Here is a 20,030-nt window from a genome sequence, read left to right on the forward strand (position 1 = left end):
CAAATCTTAGATCAAGTAGTATGCTACTTGCCTGATGTCAGACAGACTCCATTTAGTCTGAGTCCATTTCCAAATCGAATCAGTTATTCAGTGGAGTGGGAGGGTTCCGTAACTTCCGTTCAAAGGAAAAATCATGTACTGAAAATAGTACTCTGTCCTCTTGACTCCTCTAGATGGCAGCAATGACTCGCGTCAAGAAGAGCACACAAGTGATGTTGGGTAGCAGCCTAGTATCTTTATCAACAGATATTACTAAACTAAGCTGGTATGCAATATTCTAAACCAGTGGTCCTTGAGGGAGTTCCAGGGGGTCCCCAGCTAAATCATAGTTGAATGAATGATGAATGAATGATAGTTGAATGAATCAAATGGACCCTTATGGCCTTATGGGTCTGTAACTCAGAGAGTGTACAAATGGACCTGTTTTAGGGTCCATTTGTAAACTCTTTGGTTCCATTTGTAGGCTACACGCTGAGAGTAAATTCATTTACATGTCTCAAGATTTGCCATTGACAGACAATGAAAGGGGAATTCTGGTCAAATATCTGGTAAATCTTGTCCCCGCCGTCTCAATATTTGCCATTGACAATGAACGGAGAAATGACGTCAGAATTCCGCTAAATATGACGTAAATTAAACATCAAAACATTAAACGCCATTGACATTGAAGGGGACATTTACGTCATATGTAAACGAGCAAATCAGCTAACCAATCACAGGCAACAGGCATTCTGATTGGCCAGTATGAGATACTGCATGAGCTGATAATTCCGCTAAATATGACGTGAAAATCAGCTAACCAATCTCAGGCAACAGGCATTCAGATATGAGATGATCCATGATGATGTGTGATGTGCTGATAACTCGGCTAAATCGTAAATTAAACATCAAAACATTAAACGCCATTGACATTGAAGGGAAAACTTACGTCAATTATGTAAACGAGCAAATCGGCTAACCAATCACGTTGGTGGGAGCGCTTGGCCAATAAGGGACCACCTTATGTAGCAATGTCAAATGTCCGCTAACTTAAATTGGTGTACGATGACAAGAGCGCCCCTCGTTTCACACAGGTGTGATTTATTTTAATATCTACGGGGAGGGCTGTCTGACTGAGACAACATGGAGTCTAGGAAGGAAATGAGACCAGTGTCTGTGACATCACTGGCCCTTTAAAATACTAATATATCTAAAAACGCGTATTACATGAAAGTGTTTATCGCCCAAACATCATTAAAATAAGATTGCAAAAGGGGTTGAAGGGTTTCTTAACTCCCATTTGTACATTCTACTGCCCACAATGTGGACAATGTACCACGAGCGAATAAAGAACATGAAAAGGTTCTGTATCAACCGGAAATAAAACATTTTTTTATTGATAATTTGTGTATATGAAGTTATATAACAACAGTCAGAAAACTCCACAGAGTGAATCACTACACAAAGTGAAACCAAAACTGTAAAACACCTCGTCAAAAATGAAGGTATACACAGCAAATATATCTGTCAGCGGCTCGCTGTCACACGCGAGCAATATGGCAGGAAAAAACACCCCAAACAGTTCTACGAGATTACAGAGAAAATGTCCACACACAGAAATACTCAAGCAGGCAGTTGATATACACAAAGGCAACTAGGATCTTTCTACAGCATCAGATTCTAATAACTTTACACGGCTTTGTCTTAAAAGATTAAGGCTAATCTATACAAGTGCTTTGTCGTATGACAAAAAACGTGTCAACACTTTTGTTCAGTTGAAAATACAGTTTTTGTCGCATGACAAAGTTGTTCCATGAAGTATAAACTAGCCGTTTTAGTGAGGCTTTTTGTTGGTGTCATTTGAGGGGATCTTAACTTCCTTGTCACACAGAGTTTGATTAAAGTACGATAGGATGATTTTGGGTTGATTATGCATGCATACTTTGGTAGGAAACCGTAACAAGAGTAGCATTAAGGCCTATTCATAGTCTGGATTTTTGGTGGTGAGGTGACCACCGCGGCTCGTGACGTCATGTTGTAGGTCGGTGGTCACCCCACCACCGTAAATCCAGACTATGTATGAGCCTTTACATCGCAGGTAATGGCTTTTTCTTGTCGTTTTCCACACAACCTCACAATCTGAAGGGTTCTGCAATGCTGCTTATTACTGAATCTCCTGAAATGTTTCACATGTGTATTATTAGAGTAACAATTATTATAATAAAACATCTTTCAGTGCTGATCCCATCATTCCATAAGCACCTCTTTTGAGTTGCTGTGGTAATTTTTTCCAGAGCTTATACAAAGTACTTTAATCCATGTTTTTATATCTGAAGCTGTTCTATAATTTATTAATCTACACATGTCAAACAAAGGAAGGAGTCCCTTGGTACAAGAAAGACTCAAAGGGGGATAGGGGTGTAGTACAGCTGTGGTTAACATATTCAATGATTTTGGAATGTTATTTAACAGGGGGTGTTGTACCCCATGGGCTTATAAATAAATTCCTACAATAGAAAAAAATAAAAACACTCAAACAAATAAACAGCAAGTTTTTGTTTTTTTTACAACGGAAAGTGCAAATTACATGAGGGGGGGGTTGGGGGAGTAAATCTACACCAACACACAGTCCATACTGTACATTCAAATTCCTCATCTTAAATATAAAAGAGTATTCATTAGGTCAGCAAACTAAAAAACATGAATGGAAATTACAATAGCAGTATGATATGGGCATGTTGTAAATTGATAAAAAATGGCGTTTGTGTGACAGACTATAATTATATTCATGTCATCTGATATTTATTATACTTTTCTTTGACACGTGTAAATATATACATGGCATTTTGTGGGGGGGGGGGGGGGGGGGTACAGGGACATTTAAGTGTGTCTAGTTTGGTATTTTTCCTAATACTCCCTGAAATGTCTGACACTGGAACTGTGTGCGAGAGGAGAAATGAACTGGAGGAAACCCTGTAAGTTGAACAGGTGTTCAAGGTCCAACCGTTGCAGAATCCACATGCGCTGTATCCTGATATACACCATACAATCCCGGGTGTTAATTTAACCACAAGACTGTGAATACAAATGCAAAATTTGTAAACTCAAGGGTCACAAATGAATAAATTAACACTGAGGATTTTAAAGTGTAACCATTAAAACTGGAAAGTCAAAAGTCATCTTTAGATCTATGATCTTTTTCTTGGGGGCAACACCACCCACATAACGCTACAGAATGCGATGGGACATATACGTACGTATTGCACAGTGCTCAACAAAATGCTGTGTGAAGCGACCCACTGGCACTCCTGGGAAAAGAAAAACCCTGTCCTGCATCTTTTTGAGTGCATAGCCCTGTCCATATGGGCCCCCGCTAGTCCAGACATGACAGCGGACGATGCTATGCACGCTCTCTTTCTGCATGTAGAAGGGAAATGGCATTTAATGCTACAACATCACTACAGAACAGACTGGTTCGCTACCTACTGATAAAGTCTACATCTCTAAGCACACACGGCAGTCACAGTGATACACAAAGCAGTCCTCAGAGACGCCAATGGAATGACAAGTAGCATTTTCATAATAGTGCTATAAACTACACAATAACATTGAAAACATTTAGAAACTCCTCCTGACGCTATCGCATCGAGTATATGCAAGAGGTTCCTCCAAGGTAAGAGACTTCATGGATTTCATGGATTAAAACGTATTCCTCTTTTATCTGGACCCGTAGCATGGACATGGACTAATATGAATCACCTAGGCAGACCATTAACTTTTACGGTTGTTTTTTCATTTGCTCTTGATGTTGTCCTGTGCCGACAACAAAACAAAAACGAACTGCTGTTGGCTCAAAGACGATTTGCCATTACAGCTTTCACTCAGGGATAGACATTATAAATCGCCCTGCTGGCCCGGAAGTACTATTCACAACCTCTGGTCCAGGAGAACACCCCTTCCACTTGCCTACTATGGCCAGTAAAAGTAATGCCATTTAAAAAGAAAAGCCCCAACATTTAAGTTCAGATTTTTCAGTGGCACTGGTGTTTTGCAATGATTTTGTGAAATTGTCTGGTTAATTACAACACAGCGTTCTGTGAGCCCATCATTATGAGGGTCAAATCTTGACTTATTCAGAAATAATGTTCCTGGGCCAGTAGCTACAATGGTAGGGCCAGTGATCTTGAACATTCCCCTTAATGTCTACCCCCTGTTCACGGGTGCAGTACGTAGTTCAGACAAGTCATTGGTCCGACAAATGACAACCCACCTCATCTCCTAACCTAACCTAACCATAACCGCAAGCACGGGAGCAGACGCTAGTCTGACATGTGGATGAATATCGGACTAATGCCCTGTCTGAAAAGCGTCCACCTCCCCGTATAACACCATTCAAGACCTTTAAGAGTCCCTGGGGAAGATGGTCCCCTGCAAACGAAGAAGTATCCTGAAATGAACTCAGCCAACATATTTCAAAATTGTGTAAAGAAGTCAACAAGCTATTGTCGGTTTAAAGACATCCAGTGCAAAAACAGTAGCCACATAAAAGGTTAAGATTGGCAGTAAAACATGGCTAGCTCTATTGTCACTGTGAGAAGAAGGCAACTCAAAGCAAAGGCTGCTATTCAGGGCACCTTTGCAGCCAAAGACATTGTTCCCAATAAATGAAAGCTACAGCTACTATAGCTCATGGGAGTGTGTGTGTGCATTAAGAGAGAGCGGCTGTACACATAGCACACCTCTCTGTAAATGGCAGTGTTTAGACACTAACTTCACCTCTGTCAATAATATAAGCATATATCGACCCAACCGGTTGCTCACCTCAAGTTGAAGCTTTACTCTCGAGTTTTTTATTTTCTCTCTGATTGAAGGCAAGAGGATCCTATCGGAAGAGAGACAGACCCAGGCATTGGTCGACCTCCCCCATCCCCAGCCTTTTAGTTATTATTGTTAAAAAAAACATGCAGTTTAATAAAAAATAGAAGGATGCTAAAATGATCTATAATAGTCATCTCTAACACTAGAGTCACACAACTCCTTCCTGGAGACTGGACTCCAGCCAAGATATTTCCAACAATGACAAGGCTATACTGAAAGTAAACGAGATCGTAGAACAAGCTAAAGGACACAGTGGCGACAGCATGAGTCTTCTTGTTCTGACATAGTCACGGAGGAGTCTTTTGGGATTACGGTGACCATTGTTGTCCAATTTTATAGGGGCGAAAAAGCAGAGTCACTATACAACTAAAGGATGGAAAAAAAATAATAATTTGTGTCAACTCCGACAATGATGTGCGCCAAGCCATAACATAGGTAATCTGATTGAAAAACAAGTATAAAAAAGTCACAAGAAATCATGTGCTTGTTTAATTTTCAGCAGCATACTTTTTTGTCCTCCCATTGAACCATAGTAGTTAATGGCCTTGTATTTGTGGAGCGTGTATATTCATCTACTAGTGTATCCTCTGGTGATATTTTATTGAACGTAATGCCTGATGTCGTCCATTACAATGTGAATATACTTCCACTAGCATCTTGCCGGTTGGAATTCTCTTTTTTATATTCTGGAATGCAATAAGGTAGAATTTTTAAATCCTGGGATATAATATAATATTGGCTTTCCTCTATATCTGCATGTACATAGTTTAAAATAGAACATCTTATTAAAAACATTGAGATATACACAGATTAGGAAACGGGTAACCACATACAAACACAAACTAGAAATCATTGTTGTCTGCGTACTGATATATACAACTTGTGGTACAATAAATTCTGAAAATCCTTTCAGTCATGCGTCTATACAGATCATATTGCTTAAAAGAAGTGGGCATTTTGGTCAGGGGGTATAAGGGCATGGGGATTCACAACACATTAATGAGAGAGAGAGAGAGAGAGAGCCAGAGAGAGAGAGAGAGAGAGAGAGAGAGAGAGAGAGAGAGAGAGACTGATGCACCTTTTCCACCAAAAGAACATTGGTTCTAGAAATGGTTCTGGTTTCTTTTTGGTTCCAGTTCTGAACCAACTTTGAGGGTTCTGAACCAATTAATTTCCAGTGGAACTGGTTCAATATTATAGGCAGGAAAAAAGAACCAAGCCGGTTCAAACCCTGGTGGAAAAGGATTAGCAAAGAGAGGGCCAAAACCTGACAGAGGAAACGAGTCTGAACAACGTGGGGGGCCAAGAAAGATGTCACGAGGACTTTTGGAAACTGGGGAAAGGGGAGACATACAGTGTCAGATTTGCGTTTCGTCAGGTGGGATGGGGGGGGGGTTACTGACGATGGATGGACCCATATATCACTGAGGTATTTACACATACTGGCTAAAGAGCACTACGTGTGGGCGGGAGCGGAAAGGGCAACCCGGCCGTCGGCCTTTATTTCTTGGTGGAGAGCTGGGCGTCCACCTCCTCCTCGGGCTTGAGCACGTGCCACTGGGCGATGGGTCTCCTGGGGTTGGCCAGCATGTCGGACCAGTGGCGCAGCTCCGTCCCCGAGCTGTTGAGGCCCACAAAGACCTTGCCGATGGCATCGTTCTTGCCGATCTTGTCATAGTCCAGAACAGTTACAACAATTTGAACTTTCTGAAAGGGGGGTAGGGGGGGGGGGGGAAGAAGGAGTGGAGAAATGGACAGGAAAAGAAAAAGATCGGTTTGTGGAACAAAAGCATTTGCTATACCATGAAAAGAAAACACCCTTACAAGTGCATAAAGAAGTAACACCCTATCAAGTGCATAGGGAAAAAACGGAGGGTGTCAGCTCATCTTCTAATCTAATAGACGCATGCTTGCTTAGATAAAATAAATGGCGATGCTTCCTCTACAAAGGCTTTACAGACCCAAGGCACTCTGAATACTCATCAGAATATAAACAACAGGAGCATTGTCAGACAGGAATGTATCATATCAGTGCCATCAAACAACCCACCCAGAAGAGTTTGCGCTGTACCTACAGTATATTCACTTCTGAAGTCCAGAAATATACCAACAAACATGCTCATTAGGGCTATCAGAAAAATCGATTTGATTTTATATAAACGATTCAAAAATCGATTCACAATTTGCAAAAATCGATTGCTGGTTGAAGTTACAGGAGATTTTATTATATTGTGTTTGCAATATGAAATGTAAGCTTATAATCACAGTAAACATCATGTCTTAAAAGGGCCACTTCACACGCTTTTTGCAAAAACTAATATGTTAATGACGTTTAGAAGATTTAGAACACTTTCCTGGGGTCTTTGTGTGTGTGCAATATGTGGTTTTAGATATTTTAGATTTTAGCAGTGTCCATCATGTCACAGACATTGGTCTCACTTCCTTCCTGGACTACATGTTAATTGTCTCAGTAAGACAGCCCCCCCTATCCACAAGGACCCCAAGAATTGGAATCAAACCGAGAATCATTTTGATTTGAAAATAAAATATTTTTAATCGAATCGTGGCCCCCTAGAATCGGAATCGAATGGTGAGATGGCAGAATATTCACAGCCCTAATGCTCATACAGACAGTACAGTAGCTCTCATTGGGAGTGAATAGCATTCCTCCTGAGTCCCGATACATTTTCAGAGGTATACAACACTCGGTGTGTGTTTATTTTTTAAAAGAGGTGCGCTTGCAAAGAGGAGTGACCTGGACGTCAAAGAATATGAATGGCTGCACAAAGAAACCCTGATTACGTTTCGATCGTCCAGTCTAGCGTATTGAGATAGCGCCACGCCGCCACTATGTGCATGAACACAGAGACGCTGCTCTGAAAGAGCATGCCTAACACGGCGTGTAATGAAATAGTGAATACCCGGGTGGGCCGGTTGGGGGGTTAGGTGATGTTTTAAAAGAGAACGTTCACCTTCAGATTGCTCATGAAAGTGAATGAAATTAACTTTTTGATTGGAGGTTAGAAGATGTCCTCTTTGGTACCATTGTACGGCAGCTCATCTAAGCAAATATACATGATTTAAAAAAAGCTATTGAATTTGAAATGTAATCCTACACGCCAATTTCCCCTGTCTCATGTATAGCAATAATGTGGCCTTACGGGTGTGGATGTGAGATGCCCAGCATTTGGATAACAATCATTTATTGGCAAAACCTGCATTGCCTCCACAGATTATTTATGTAGAAGGCTGAGGTGAGACAGTGACAAATGTCCTATTAAGAGTCACAAGATGAAGCAATTAAAAGCAATTTTTGTAATCTTCACACAATTAGTGAGACAAACTGCTTTGAGGAGGCAAAATGTTTTGATTAATTGTGCAAAAAGCAGCACTATAACAACCACTACGTTTCCTAAAAGAGGTTCCATGTAAGTCATCTGGAGGTGGAATGGCTAATGAAAGCCACATTTAATTACAAATAATTAACCCTTATGAAAACAAATTCTTTGCAATGAATTTCACACACAGCTGCCTCCTTCCTCCCAGGATGAGAAGTTGCCCCGCTCTTCAGAGGTAGAGTTCAATAGTATTGACCAATCAAGCATTGACAGCTCAATCAATGGTAGGCTTCTAGGCTACTCATTATTATCCAAGGAGGATTGTGAAAACAATCACGTTTGAAAAATAAATGCATACCTTAAATCTTACTGTTTTGTTTTTTCTGTCCGCTAGACTACAGTATCTGAACCTTGAATCAAGGTTTAGCTTTTTTCTGTGCATTTGTTTTATCATCTTTCAGGGAATAGAAAAAAACCTTTACTAGTGAGCTTTTTGTCTTTCATCGCTGACAAACATGCAGCTCAATCATGACAATGAATGGTAATCATTTTGCGGCATGCTATTTCAGTGTTAAGCTTCATGCGACAGGTGTGCAATCAGTGAAGTGCATAGAATTGTATTGTATCTCACCACTCTACTGAGTAATTATCCTGCCAAACTGACAAACCTACACGGATTCAAAATTGAGGTATTAACTTTCTGAAAAAAAACAAAACATATTATGGTCACAGCTGAAAGGCTTCAATTATCTTTTTTTATTTATATTTCTGAAAAGCAGATTTTGTGTGCACGGGTGCACCTCTCTGCACTTAACAGTGTAATCTAATTGTAATCTGCCAAACCCATGCATGGACATCCGTACGTACCTGGATTTGTTCGAATGGTACTTCGAAGCTGAAGGACTCGTTGTAGTAAGGGTTAAGAGTGTTCTTCTTGATTGTCGTCTTCTTCTTCTTCAGCCTCTTACCATTCTGCATCAGGTGGATCTTCACATATGGATCTGTGGAGGGAGGAAGAGAAGAGCAGCTGGGTCAATTAGGGAACAAGGTGTTACTGAGTGGGTCGGTTATCCACACGATTAAAGACTCCTTTGTAGATACTGAGAGCACCGGCTTTTGAACTGCTCTCTTTGGAACCGAGTGCCAGTTTGACAGCATGTTAATCAGACCATTGAAACGCCGTAATAAATACAAATGCATTTCACGACGAGCGAGCGCAGAAGGCTGGTATTTATTGATAAAGCGTGCTTGTGAGATTGCTGTGTGTTTTCTACATTCCCCCACTGGGGGCCTCATTTACATTTCCACCCAAAATGCCATCTGGACTCCCTGAAGAGTGACCTGCTGAGGTCAGACAACCTCCCTCCCTCCCTCCCTCCACGTCATCCAATAGAGAGCAGCCATCACTCACGACCATTAACAAGCAGTTCATTGTTGGGCCATCCTTCTGATTTGTTCACCTTCTGAATGCTAATCATCACGGAGAAGAGAAGAGAGCCCTGGTCAGGGACAAAAAAAAAGAAATTTGTACTTTGAAATGATGAAATGACACTGATTTAAATAGAAGTGCACTATGTGGTGTTTCAGCGTCAGGGACGCTGTGGATCATTTGGTTGCCCTACGCATGATATTTTTGTGCTGCCCCCCTCGCCCCGATGAGTGCGCTGTGTTTCCTCATGCAGATCGGCTATACTTTCGCAGTTTGATCACTCTGATTTGTCCTAATGTTGGTGCTAAATAACACTTAAACTCACTGCTAGACCGGGCGGGGAAGAGGGGCTGCTTCAGCTATGAGCAGATCCACATGGGCAGTGGTGTGATGTTCATAGAACGCAGTACCACGCCGTGGTACCAAAAACATTGTGACGTGCACGCGCAGGTACGGAACGGTGCACAAGGAAGCATACTTACTGTTCCTAATATATGTAAACGACATGACTTCAGCTTGTGACTGCAACTTTTCGCAGATGACTCAGCACTGCTGGTCTCGGACAGGAACAAACTGCAGGTTGAAAAGGCCCTCAGCTCTGACCTCGGTAGAATTTGCACCTGGCTCGCTGATAACAAACTATCTTTACGCCTGGGAAAAACTGAATCCATTCTCTTTGGATCTAATAGTAATTTCAGCAAGGCAAATGGCTTCTTGGTTAGAGTGGGTGACAATGTTATCACACGTAAAGATGAAATTACCTACCTAGGTTGCATCCTGGAGGCTAATCTTTACGGTGATAAAATGGCCACCAACGTAATCAAAAAAGTCAACCAAAGAACAAGATTCCTTTACAGGATCTCCTCACTGGTCAACAAAAACACCTTGAAGATCTATCTTAACAGGAGCCCTCGTACAAGGTTTCTTTGACCTTCACCTCCTGGTACCACAGCACCTCAAAGGCCCTTAAAACTAGGCTCCAGACTTCCCAAAACAAACTGGTCAGGCTCCTACTTGGCCTCACCCCCCGAACCCACCTCACCCCTGCCCACTTTGACAGGCTGGAATGGCTTAGGGTCGACGACAGAGTACAGCATCTTGCAATGGGTATGGTCCACAAGATTCGATACACCACCAAGCTACCCACCATGTAGGCCTACCTGTCTAAATACTTCCTTAATGTCAACAAAGTCCACACCCACAACACCAGAGGGAGTGCAACGAACCATGTACAACCCAGATTCGGCACAAACAAATTATTTTCGCTCCTATGCCACCAAAATGTGTAACGCCCTACCAACAGTCATTAAGACATGCAAATCCCTTGACTCCTTCAAAACCGCTCTCAAAGGGCACCTACGGACAGCTGCAATTCGAAACTGGCCCCCGTAAAATCTGAATCATCAAGAATTACTATTATGAGGATCGGATTGGCGCATTTTGTTGCCCCCCTCGGCATGTTGCGAGGGGGGCATGGTTGCCCTGTGTGTACAATGCGTACTATGCATATGCCTAGCGGCGGTAAGTTAGAAGAACTCTTTTGTAAACAGCTTGCAAATATGTGATGATTCAAAAATAAATGGAATTTAAAATGTATATTCCTCAAGCCATCTAAGCAATTTTCCCAGTCTCATGCATAATTGCATATCATCCTGTGGTCTTACAGGTGTGGATGTGAGATGCCCAGAACAAACTAGAACGCAAAAAGTATTTATTGGCAAAACCCACCTTGCCTCCACAGATTCTTTATTTATGTTGAGTAGAATGCGGAGCTGAGACAGTGACAAATGTCTTATTAGAGTCACAACATAGAGCAATTAAAAGCAATGTTTGTAATCTTCACACAATTAGCGAGACAAACCGCTTTGATTTGATTAATTGTGCGGAAAAGCAGCACTAAGCTCAAGTATCTTTAACAAGCAGGATGTTGGGCTATCCTCCTGATTGGCTCGTCTTCTGAATGTTAATCATCGACATCAGGGCTACAAGCAAAAGGAAATCATACTTTGAAATAATGAAAGGCATTATGTAACTCATCACTGAGTTAAACAGAAGTGCACTATGGGATTTCAAGGAATGAATTCAGGATTGTTGTGACACAAGGATATAAGGCAAATTATGGTCCTCTTTTGCAGCGTGTTTAAGAAAAAAAATCACACCCGTGTGAACTTTGTGGTGCAACTCCCCCCCCCCCCTCCCCCCCTCTCTCTCATTAGCAGGCAACAGTGCAGCACTCTCTCTCTCGCCGTTTCTGGCACAACAGCGCCCCTACTGGTGCTCATTGACGTCACACGGACACATAGGTGAACACACGGACACATCAACAATATGTGATCATTCAAAAAGCAATTGAATTAAAATGAAATCCTCAAGACATCTATGTAATTTTGCCAGTCTCATGTATATGTTATGTGGTCTTATACAGGTGTGGATGTGGTTGTAACACAAGGACAATGTTTCGGCATGCGAATCCCTCCCGACTCCTTCAAAACCACTCTGAAAGGGCACCTATACGGACGGCTGCAATTCGAAACTGGCCCCCGTAAAATCTGAATCCCCCATCCACCCCTTTTCCCCCTTACTGAATATGTTTTTTGTTTCCCTTTTTACCTCCTTTATGATGATTTCCTGTTTTTGGCTATATAGAAGTGTACGTCTCTAAATGTTCTGATGAATTGAAAATGGGGGACCCTATTGTAAACAAGTGTAAAGTTTATGGTGTCGTCCACGGTTAACGGTTTTTTTATTGAGTTGTGATTGATTGAGAAAAGAGAGGTAGAACCTTAGTGTTCCTTATTGTGCGATTTAAAGCACAGTTCATTACTAGGCTACTTCCCTGGGAAAGAGAACAAGAGTTAATTGATTTACGCATCATTGAAAACGAACATCACGCAGCTACACACACACACACAACACATGAGGGCACACGCACCACACACACACACACACACACACACACACACACACACACACACACACACACACACACACACACACACACACACACACACACACACACACACACACACACACACACACACACACACACACACACACACACACACACACACACACACACACACACAATAATGATTGTGACATGTATCTGTGTTGGGAGCCCCTCGAAAACGAGATGGTACATCTCAAGGGGTCTTTTTTCCTAATAAAGAAACTTGAATCAGCAACTGGGAAACACAAGTGGTTTGTGTGAGAGAGAGAGAGAGAGAGAGAGAGAGAGAGAGAGACAAAGTGGAGGATGCGCTTGTGCAGGAAGGTCAAACGTGGTTCAGTGGGAGGGGGTCAGTCCTTGGAATTACGAGACAAATAATTATGAAAAGCTTTTACATTGGCTGTAGGATGCATATGTATTTTATCTGGTGCCCGTTGCCCGCACTGGTCAACTCAGGAACAGTGACGTGGAGGGCAAAATTGTGCCTCGGGCAATTGGCCCACAGGCCGGAGTTTGGACACCACTGTCTTAAAGATAGGGATGGTGGTGATGTGTGTTGCATGTTTAAGGATGGCATTATACAGTAATTGAAGCACCAGGCAACACATTTGTTTGTTTGTGTTTTGTATGTGTTGGGGGGGGGGGGGGGGAGCTGCAAAATCAAATTAACACACTCACGGATGATTGGATGGTAACGGGGCTTAATGGCTGGAACAACATCCATCTAAACACATAAGGACATGACATTACAAATAAGACTGTGAAGTAAGGCTTCTATAAAAAAACAACTGAGACGCTGTGCACAGATTTATATTAAATTTCCAACAAAGGTAATCAATTATTCAGTTGGCAAAACCTATTTTAGGTTGTGCTGCACTGTCCTCTCACCTTGAGACTACCTGCTCATGCTTTGACTAACCAGTGAGACGCCTGAGGGCGAGAAGCTGCATCTGGCTTGTCGACGGCAGACTGCTATGGGCGAGCGCTCGTGCTTTGGCATTGGGGGGGGGGGGGGGGCAGATCAACATGGAATGAATTCTGAATACTGTACTGGCCATATAAGGAGCATGTCTTGAGTGTATACAGGGTTTGATGAGGGCCCAGGTAGGGCTGGCCTTTCATTTTCGGGCCTGTTGAGAACTCTACTTTTCGCCAGCTGCAGGGCTGCACTAATAACTTTGGGGCAGGCCCGTCTAGAGTTTGAAATTTGAATGGACAGGTATAGCCTAAGTCAAAAGGGAGACATCGAAGAGGAAGGATGGATGGGGTGGAATGCCAGAACATGTTCTGACATATATCCATATATGGAGATCTAAGGGTTTGAGGTTTGAGGTCAGTTGTAGAGTTGCTGGCCAATGTTGATAACATCAACACTGCGTTATTGTCCTGTATGAAAGGTGCTATATAAATAAAGTTTATTATTATTATCAGGCATCTCCATATATGGGCTTAACTGCGACAGCAGGTCGCATTTACTATATATGACATCATCTCCGTCCCTAATGATGTCACATGATGTCACGAGACCTGGGCACCATATATGGTGCCCGACCAACACACTGATGGTGCCCGACACACTGACGTGAAATGCACGATTCCATTGTTAAAAACACCACGAACACCCGGGGGTATTTAGGACCATTAAATCAGAGCGCCCAGCGATTTGCAGCAACAGAGCACATTTAGCGATACACCAGGCGACCATCTTGGATGTAGCTGAAGTAGCTAGATGTAGCCAAAACACCCCCGAGGCGAGGTGAGGTATGGTTAATTCTGACGCGACTAGCGACGGGACCGCCATGGGCCGTCAAAAACATAATCTTTGATTAGAATTGGACGGATTGATTTAGATCAAGAGTTATTCACGTTTTAAGATTTTCGGGGAACATTTTGGATGATGTCTCAATCGGAAATGACTTTGAATGTTGCCCAACAGGCCCTCCCAGCCCGTGGAGCGATGCGCTCCGTTATGATATCAATAAAGTTCCGTCCTTTTATTAATCTCCGTCCTGAGTGTCGAGTGTTACTATTTGATAGGACCGAGACCTCCTTTGGTCGCAATCATCACTATAACATACTGTAAGTACTCCGTGTTTCGCTGTTGTTGAAGTTATAATTTGTATGTTGTTTTGTTCTATTTTGTCGTTTGCCAACTGAAATTTGTGTCTAAATGTATGAAAGAAAGACAATGTATGTATCTGTGGACCCCCTTGAAAACGAGATGATTCATCTCAAGGGGTTATTCCCAAAAAATAATTTAAATTCATGAATTAATTAATTCCATAGTCATATGTGGAATTGTCCATGGATTCCATATGTACAAAGTACCGTCCTAGGGTGTATGTGTTTATGTGGACAGCAGCACTGAAACATGTGAGATTCTTAGCGATAGCAAATATCAGACACGCTTAGCCTCCCTCCGCCTTTAATCTCTTATCCAATTTGGAGGCGGACAAAAGCTGATTGCAGAGTTATAGTTCCATATCCTGGACCTACAACGGGGATATGAACGAAAGAGAAGGGGTGAAGGGTTGAGGAACAAAGGGCGAGCAAGAAAAATGGGAAATGGAGTGGATGTCCATTATCACTCTCCTGCTGAGACAGTCACCGCATGCGGTGGTGACAGGTGTGTGTGTGTGTGTGTGTGTGTGTGCGTGTGCGTGTGCGTGTGCGTGTGCGGCTACGTGCGACGTGTGTAAGTTTTCCGTTTGTGAAAGAGAAGAGAAGAATTTGTCCAGCGGTATCTAAATGAGAATCTTCTCCACTGTCATCTACATTCTGCAGTATAAGCCCCCATTTATCGTCAGGTTTTATCCATGGATCCTTCTGCTTGCCTTTCATTCAAAACGGCATTCACAGGTTATTCTACATTAGCTGGGAAACGTCTCCTACTAACTACCGTGGCGCGTGACAGGTGGGAAACGTCTCCTACTAACTACCGTGGCACGTGTGACAGGTGGGAAACGTCTCCTACTAACTACCGTGGCGTGTGACAGGTGGGAAACGTCTCCTACTAACTACCATGGCGTGTGACAGGTGGGAAACGTCTCCTACTAACTACCATGGCGTGTGACAGGTGGGAAACGTCTCCTACTAACTACCATGGCACGTATCAGGTGGGAAACGTCTCCTACTAACTACCATGGCACGTATCAGGTGGGAAACGTCTCCTACTAACTACCATGGCACGTGACAGGTGGGAAACGTCTCCTACTAACTACCATGGCGTGTGACAGGTGGGAAACGTCTCCTACTAACTACCATGGCACGTATCAGGTGGGAAACGTCTCCTACTAACTACCGTGGCGTGTGACAGCTGGGAAACGTCTCCTACTAACTACCGTGGCGTGTGACAGGTGGGAAACGTCTCCTACTAACTACCGTGGCACGTGACAGGTGGGAAACGTCTCCTACTAACTACGTACCGTGGCGCGTGACAGGTGGGAAACGTCTCCTACTAACTACCGTGGCACGTGACAGGTGGGAAACGTCTCCTACTAACTACCGTGGCGCGTGACAGGTGGGAAACGTCTCCTACTAACTACCGTGGCACGTGACAGGTGGGAAACGTCTCCTACTAACTACCGTGGCGTGTGACAGGTGGGAAACGTCTCCTACTAACTACCGTGGCACGTGACAGGTGGGAAACGTCTCCTACTAACTACCGTGGCGTGTGACAGGTGGGAAACGTCTCCTACTAACTACCATGGCGTGTGACAGGTGGGAAACGTCTCCTACTAACTACCATGGCACGTATCAGGTGGGAAACGTCTCCTACTAACTACCGTGGCGTGTGACAGCTGGGAAACGTCTCCTACTAACTACCATGGCGTGTGACAGGTGGGAAACGTCTCCTACTAACTACCGTGGCGTGTGACAGGTGGGAAACGTCTCCTACTAACTACCGTGGCGTGTGACAGCTGGGAAACGTCTCCTACTAACTACCGCGGCGTGTGACAGGTGACATCTGCTCCACTGACTGACACACTGTGTACATTGTGCCATTCTGCAGTGGTGGGGAAAGTGCTGACATTTTTCACTTATGTAAAAGTATCAATACTGCAAAGTAGAAATACTCTGTATTGAAAACAATAATAATAATAATAATAATAAATAACTTGAAAAAGGTACAGTATTGGCTAAAGTACAGAAGTATTGGCTAAAGTACAGAAGTATTGGCTTCAAAATGTACCAAAAGTAAGATTAGTCAAAACCATTCCCCCTTTTTAAATGTTTGTTTGTGGCTTTCGCCTTTATTTTATATTTTTATAGAGGTGAAAGAAATGTACCGAGCAAATACACAGTGTGTGGGTGTATTCTATTCCTCTCATTGATGTCCACTGGCATGTACGCACCTGTGCATACGCCTGATTTCTATGTGCGTACGTTCTTTCCTACAGTTGTTATTTGTATAGACTAGGGACAGACAGTAGGCTGACTGGAAATGGGGAGAGAGAGATGGGGGGGGGGGGGGGTGACATGCAGTAAAGTCCGTCGAACCCACGGCACACTGCCAGACTGGATTACCAGCCAAGGTAGCCTGGATCTACTGAGCCACGGCGCAGGCCATTCCCCCTTATAAGTCTAAAGGCAGCCAGCAAGGTTTGTTTGTTGTCTGTATTTTGTTTCACATTAGTTTACAATGTTACAATGTTTGTCATGTTTCTGTTAATAATATAGCGTCCGTTTGTTTATGCATTGTAACTATTGTAACTAGTTCGACGTTTGGTCTGTTTGGTGATGTAAGAGAGCTTGAATAAAACCATGGGTATGCAGAACCACCGTGTCGTTTATGACTATATGGAGGGAGTGACGAACTCATTTTGGCAAGCCGGCGTATAAAAAACAACAGAACATACTGAACGAGGTTATGCGAGATAAGATAAGCATTCCTTCAGAAATGAAAACCACCTGTGGCGTCGTGTCAGGGATATCCAGACCGTCCCTTATCTTGGCGGCCAGCAGACGAGGGCCTGCCTGGCATTATTGGGCTAGAGAGTCTTGCAACAACTCATATCCGGCCCGCTTCCCCATCTAATCCCAGACGGATGCAATCTCTCCCATTTTGTGGCTGTGACTCCCCGATGCGAGGTCCCCCCCCCCCCCCCCCCCTGCGAGCACCCACACTCCCCCCTCACGCTTACTTGACACCCCCCCGATGCCCCCCCCTTGACACACACACACACACACACACACACACACACACACACACACACACACACACACACACACACACACACACACACACATGCGCATGTACACCATAGGCACACACATCTTCCTGAGGGTTACTCATCTGAATCTGGGAAGCAGGCCACAAGTTATGAGGCGAGCCGAGGCAGTGCCACCGGTGTAAATGTTACTGTTATGTTACTCATATCAGTCTTAACCAGCGATTGAAGTCCCCTAACCTCATATCAGCCTTAACTGGCAATGTACTGTAAGTCCCCTAACCTCATATCAGTCTTAATAAAGTCCCCTAACCTCATATCAGCCTTAACTGGCAATGTACTGTAAGTCCCCTAACCTCATATCAGTCTTAATAAAGTCCCCTAACCTCATATCAGTCTTAACCAGCGACGTAAGTCCCCTAACCTCATATCAGTCTTAACCAGCGACGTAAGTACCATAAACTCATATCAGTCTTAACCGGCCAAGTAGTCAGTTGACAACGCGCGTCGTGGCTGGTAGCCGCGATCCACCTCACACAGAATGCAGCCCACTGAGATCTGGTAGTGTAGGTCAGTATACGTGTTTACTGGAGCACTGAATGCTCTGATTAAACGTGATTTTGTGCCTTTCAATGCATTGATTGATTGATGCATTGGAAACGGGTGCCTATGGAGACAAGATGAGCACCGAGCCAAATCTATGCTGCCACGGCGCGGGATCCAGGTGCTAAAGAAAAGAACGACTGTTTTTTAACACATTAAGAACCGAAGGCTGTCACGATTAAACATTTAAGTTGACGATTAATTGTCACACAAATAATTGCGATTAACGCTTTCATTGTGTTTTTTTCATTCATTTGCAATTGTTAGGCTTCGTATAATCACAATTTGCACAGGGCTGGGCAGATATGACAAATAACTTACAAAGACATCACTGACACATTTAACATATTTGTTTCTTTCCAAAAAATGCACAAAATAGCGGAAATATATAAATAATCTACAAGCGTGACGCGTTGTAAGCTTGTAGTACATCTGCTGTTTCTGCTATTTTTGAAAAAGAATTGCAATCATCTCAAAAAATTGCATTTAGGTGATTATAATTGTGACAGGGCTATTTCAAGATTTTTCAAAAAAATATCTGCTATCAAAAATAGCAGATGTTTTTCCCGGTTTTAAGGGGTTAATTCAAGTGGGCATCGACGTGTTTCAAGGCAGTCCATTATTGCTAATTGCTACTTATTTTTGATTATTCAGGGGCAGGTGTCACTTTAGTGCGTTAACCCATTTTGGGCGGGAACCCCTTTTGGTGTTTTAACTAAGCATTATGTTATACTTTAGCTATTGAAAAATAGCAGATCTACAAGCTCATAGCGCGCCACCGAGTGGCGCGCTACGAGCTTGTAGGTCTGCTATTTTTGAAAAATCGTGAAAATGCGGCACAAATCTTTGAATATATATATTCTTTCAGAAGACTTTTTTTCAATTTTGATGTCAGGCCTAAATTGGTTAAAGTCTTATCAGGTGTGAATATATTAAACAAGTAGCGCTGCTCGCTCGTCACCGGGTGTGATTCTTAGCAGAGTGCGCGGAGGCTGAATGTGGGGGGGTAGAGTATGCAAATTAATCACCAGCACAAGCAGGTTAAATATAGCTAAGCTGTCATCTTACGTTTCCCCCGCCGTCATTTTGGATTTGCCAACGAGGAGGTGCATCCAGGGGTGAACGTCGGCTTAGCTTTACATACTCGACTCGGCGGTGAATCACGTACACCACAACAGAAGACAGGGCCACACGCATGCACATGCATACCCGTCTACTGTAAGGGCTCGTCTTTTGCATGTGTTTTCTCTATAAATGTTTATCCCCACAATGTTGTAACCCATTTTTCACTCTGTGGCAATTGCCTATATAAGCTGTAATCCTGGACGCTATACTCTCCCTCAGCCAATGTGGTAAATGGTAAAAATGGTAAATGGTGCATTTATATAGCGCCTTTATCCAAGGCGCTTTACATAGATTGTGCATTACATTCACCCATTCACACACACATCCATACACCGATGGCAGCGGAAACCATGCAAGGCACCAACCTGCACATCAGGAGCAATTAGGGGTTCAGCATCTTGCTCAAGGACACTTCGACACTAACTTTGGGGGAGCCCGGGTTCGCACTGGCAACCATGCGGTTACCATCCAGCCACTCTACCCCTGAGCCACCGCCGCCCCCACGTGGGGAGAGCCCCGAACTGAGCTCATGCGTCCTTCAATGCATGAGGAGTGAG

The 20,030-nt window shown here is 43.3% G+C and overlaps 1 protein-coding gene across 2 annotated transcripts in view; it reads right to left on the minus strand.

Moving 5' to 3' along the window:
• Positions 1–6,102: 6,102 nt before the first annotated feature.
• Positions 6,103–20,030, minus strand: part of syt1a (synaptotagmin Ia) — a 249,281-nt gene continuing 235,353 nt past the window's right edge. For both annotated transcript variants that reach the window (XM_083758282.1, XM_083758283.1), the window contains 2 exons: positions 9,063–9,196; positions 6,103–6,564 (listed from right to left, as the gene is read on the minus strand). In XM_083758282.1, coding sequence (XP_083614408.1) covers positions 6,358–6,564; positions 9,063–9,196 — 341 coding nt within the window. In that variant the 3' untranslated portion in view covers positions 6,103–6,357. The remainder of the gene's footprint in view (positions 6,565–9,062; positions 9,197–20,030) is intronic.

This window comes from Protomyctophum parallelum (genome assembly GCF_964188405.1).
Source record: "Protomyctophum parallelum genome assembly, chromosome: 22".
Classification (NCBI taxonomy): domain Eukaryota; kingdom Metazoa; phylum Chordata; class Actinopteri; order Myctophiformes; family Myctophidae; genus Protomyctophum; species Protomyctophum parallelum.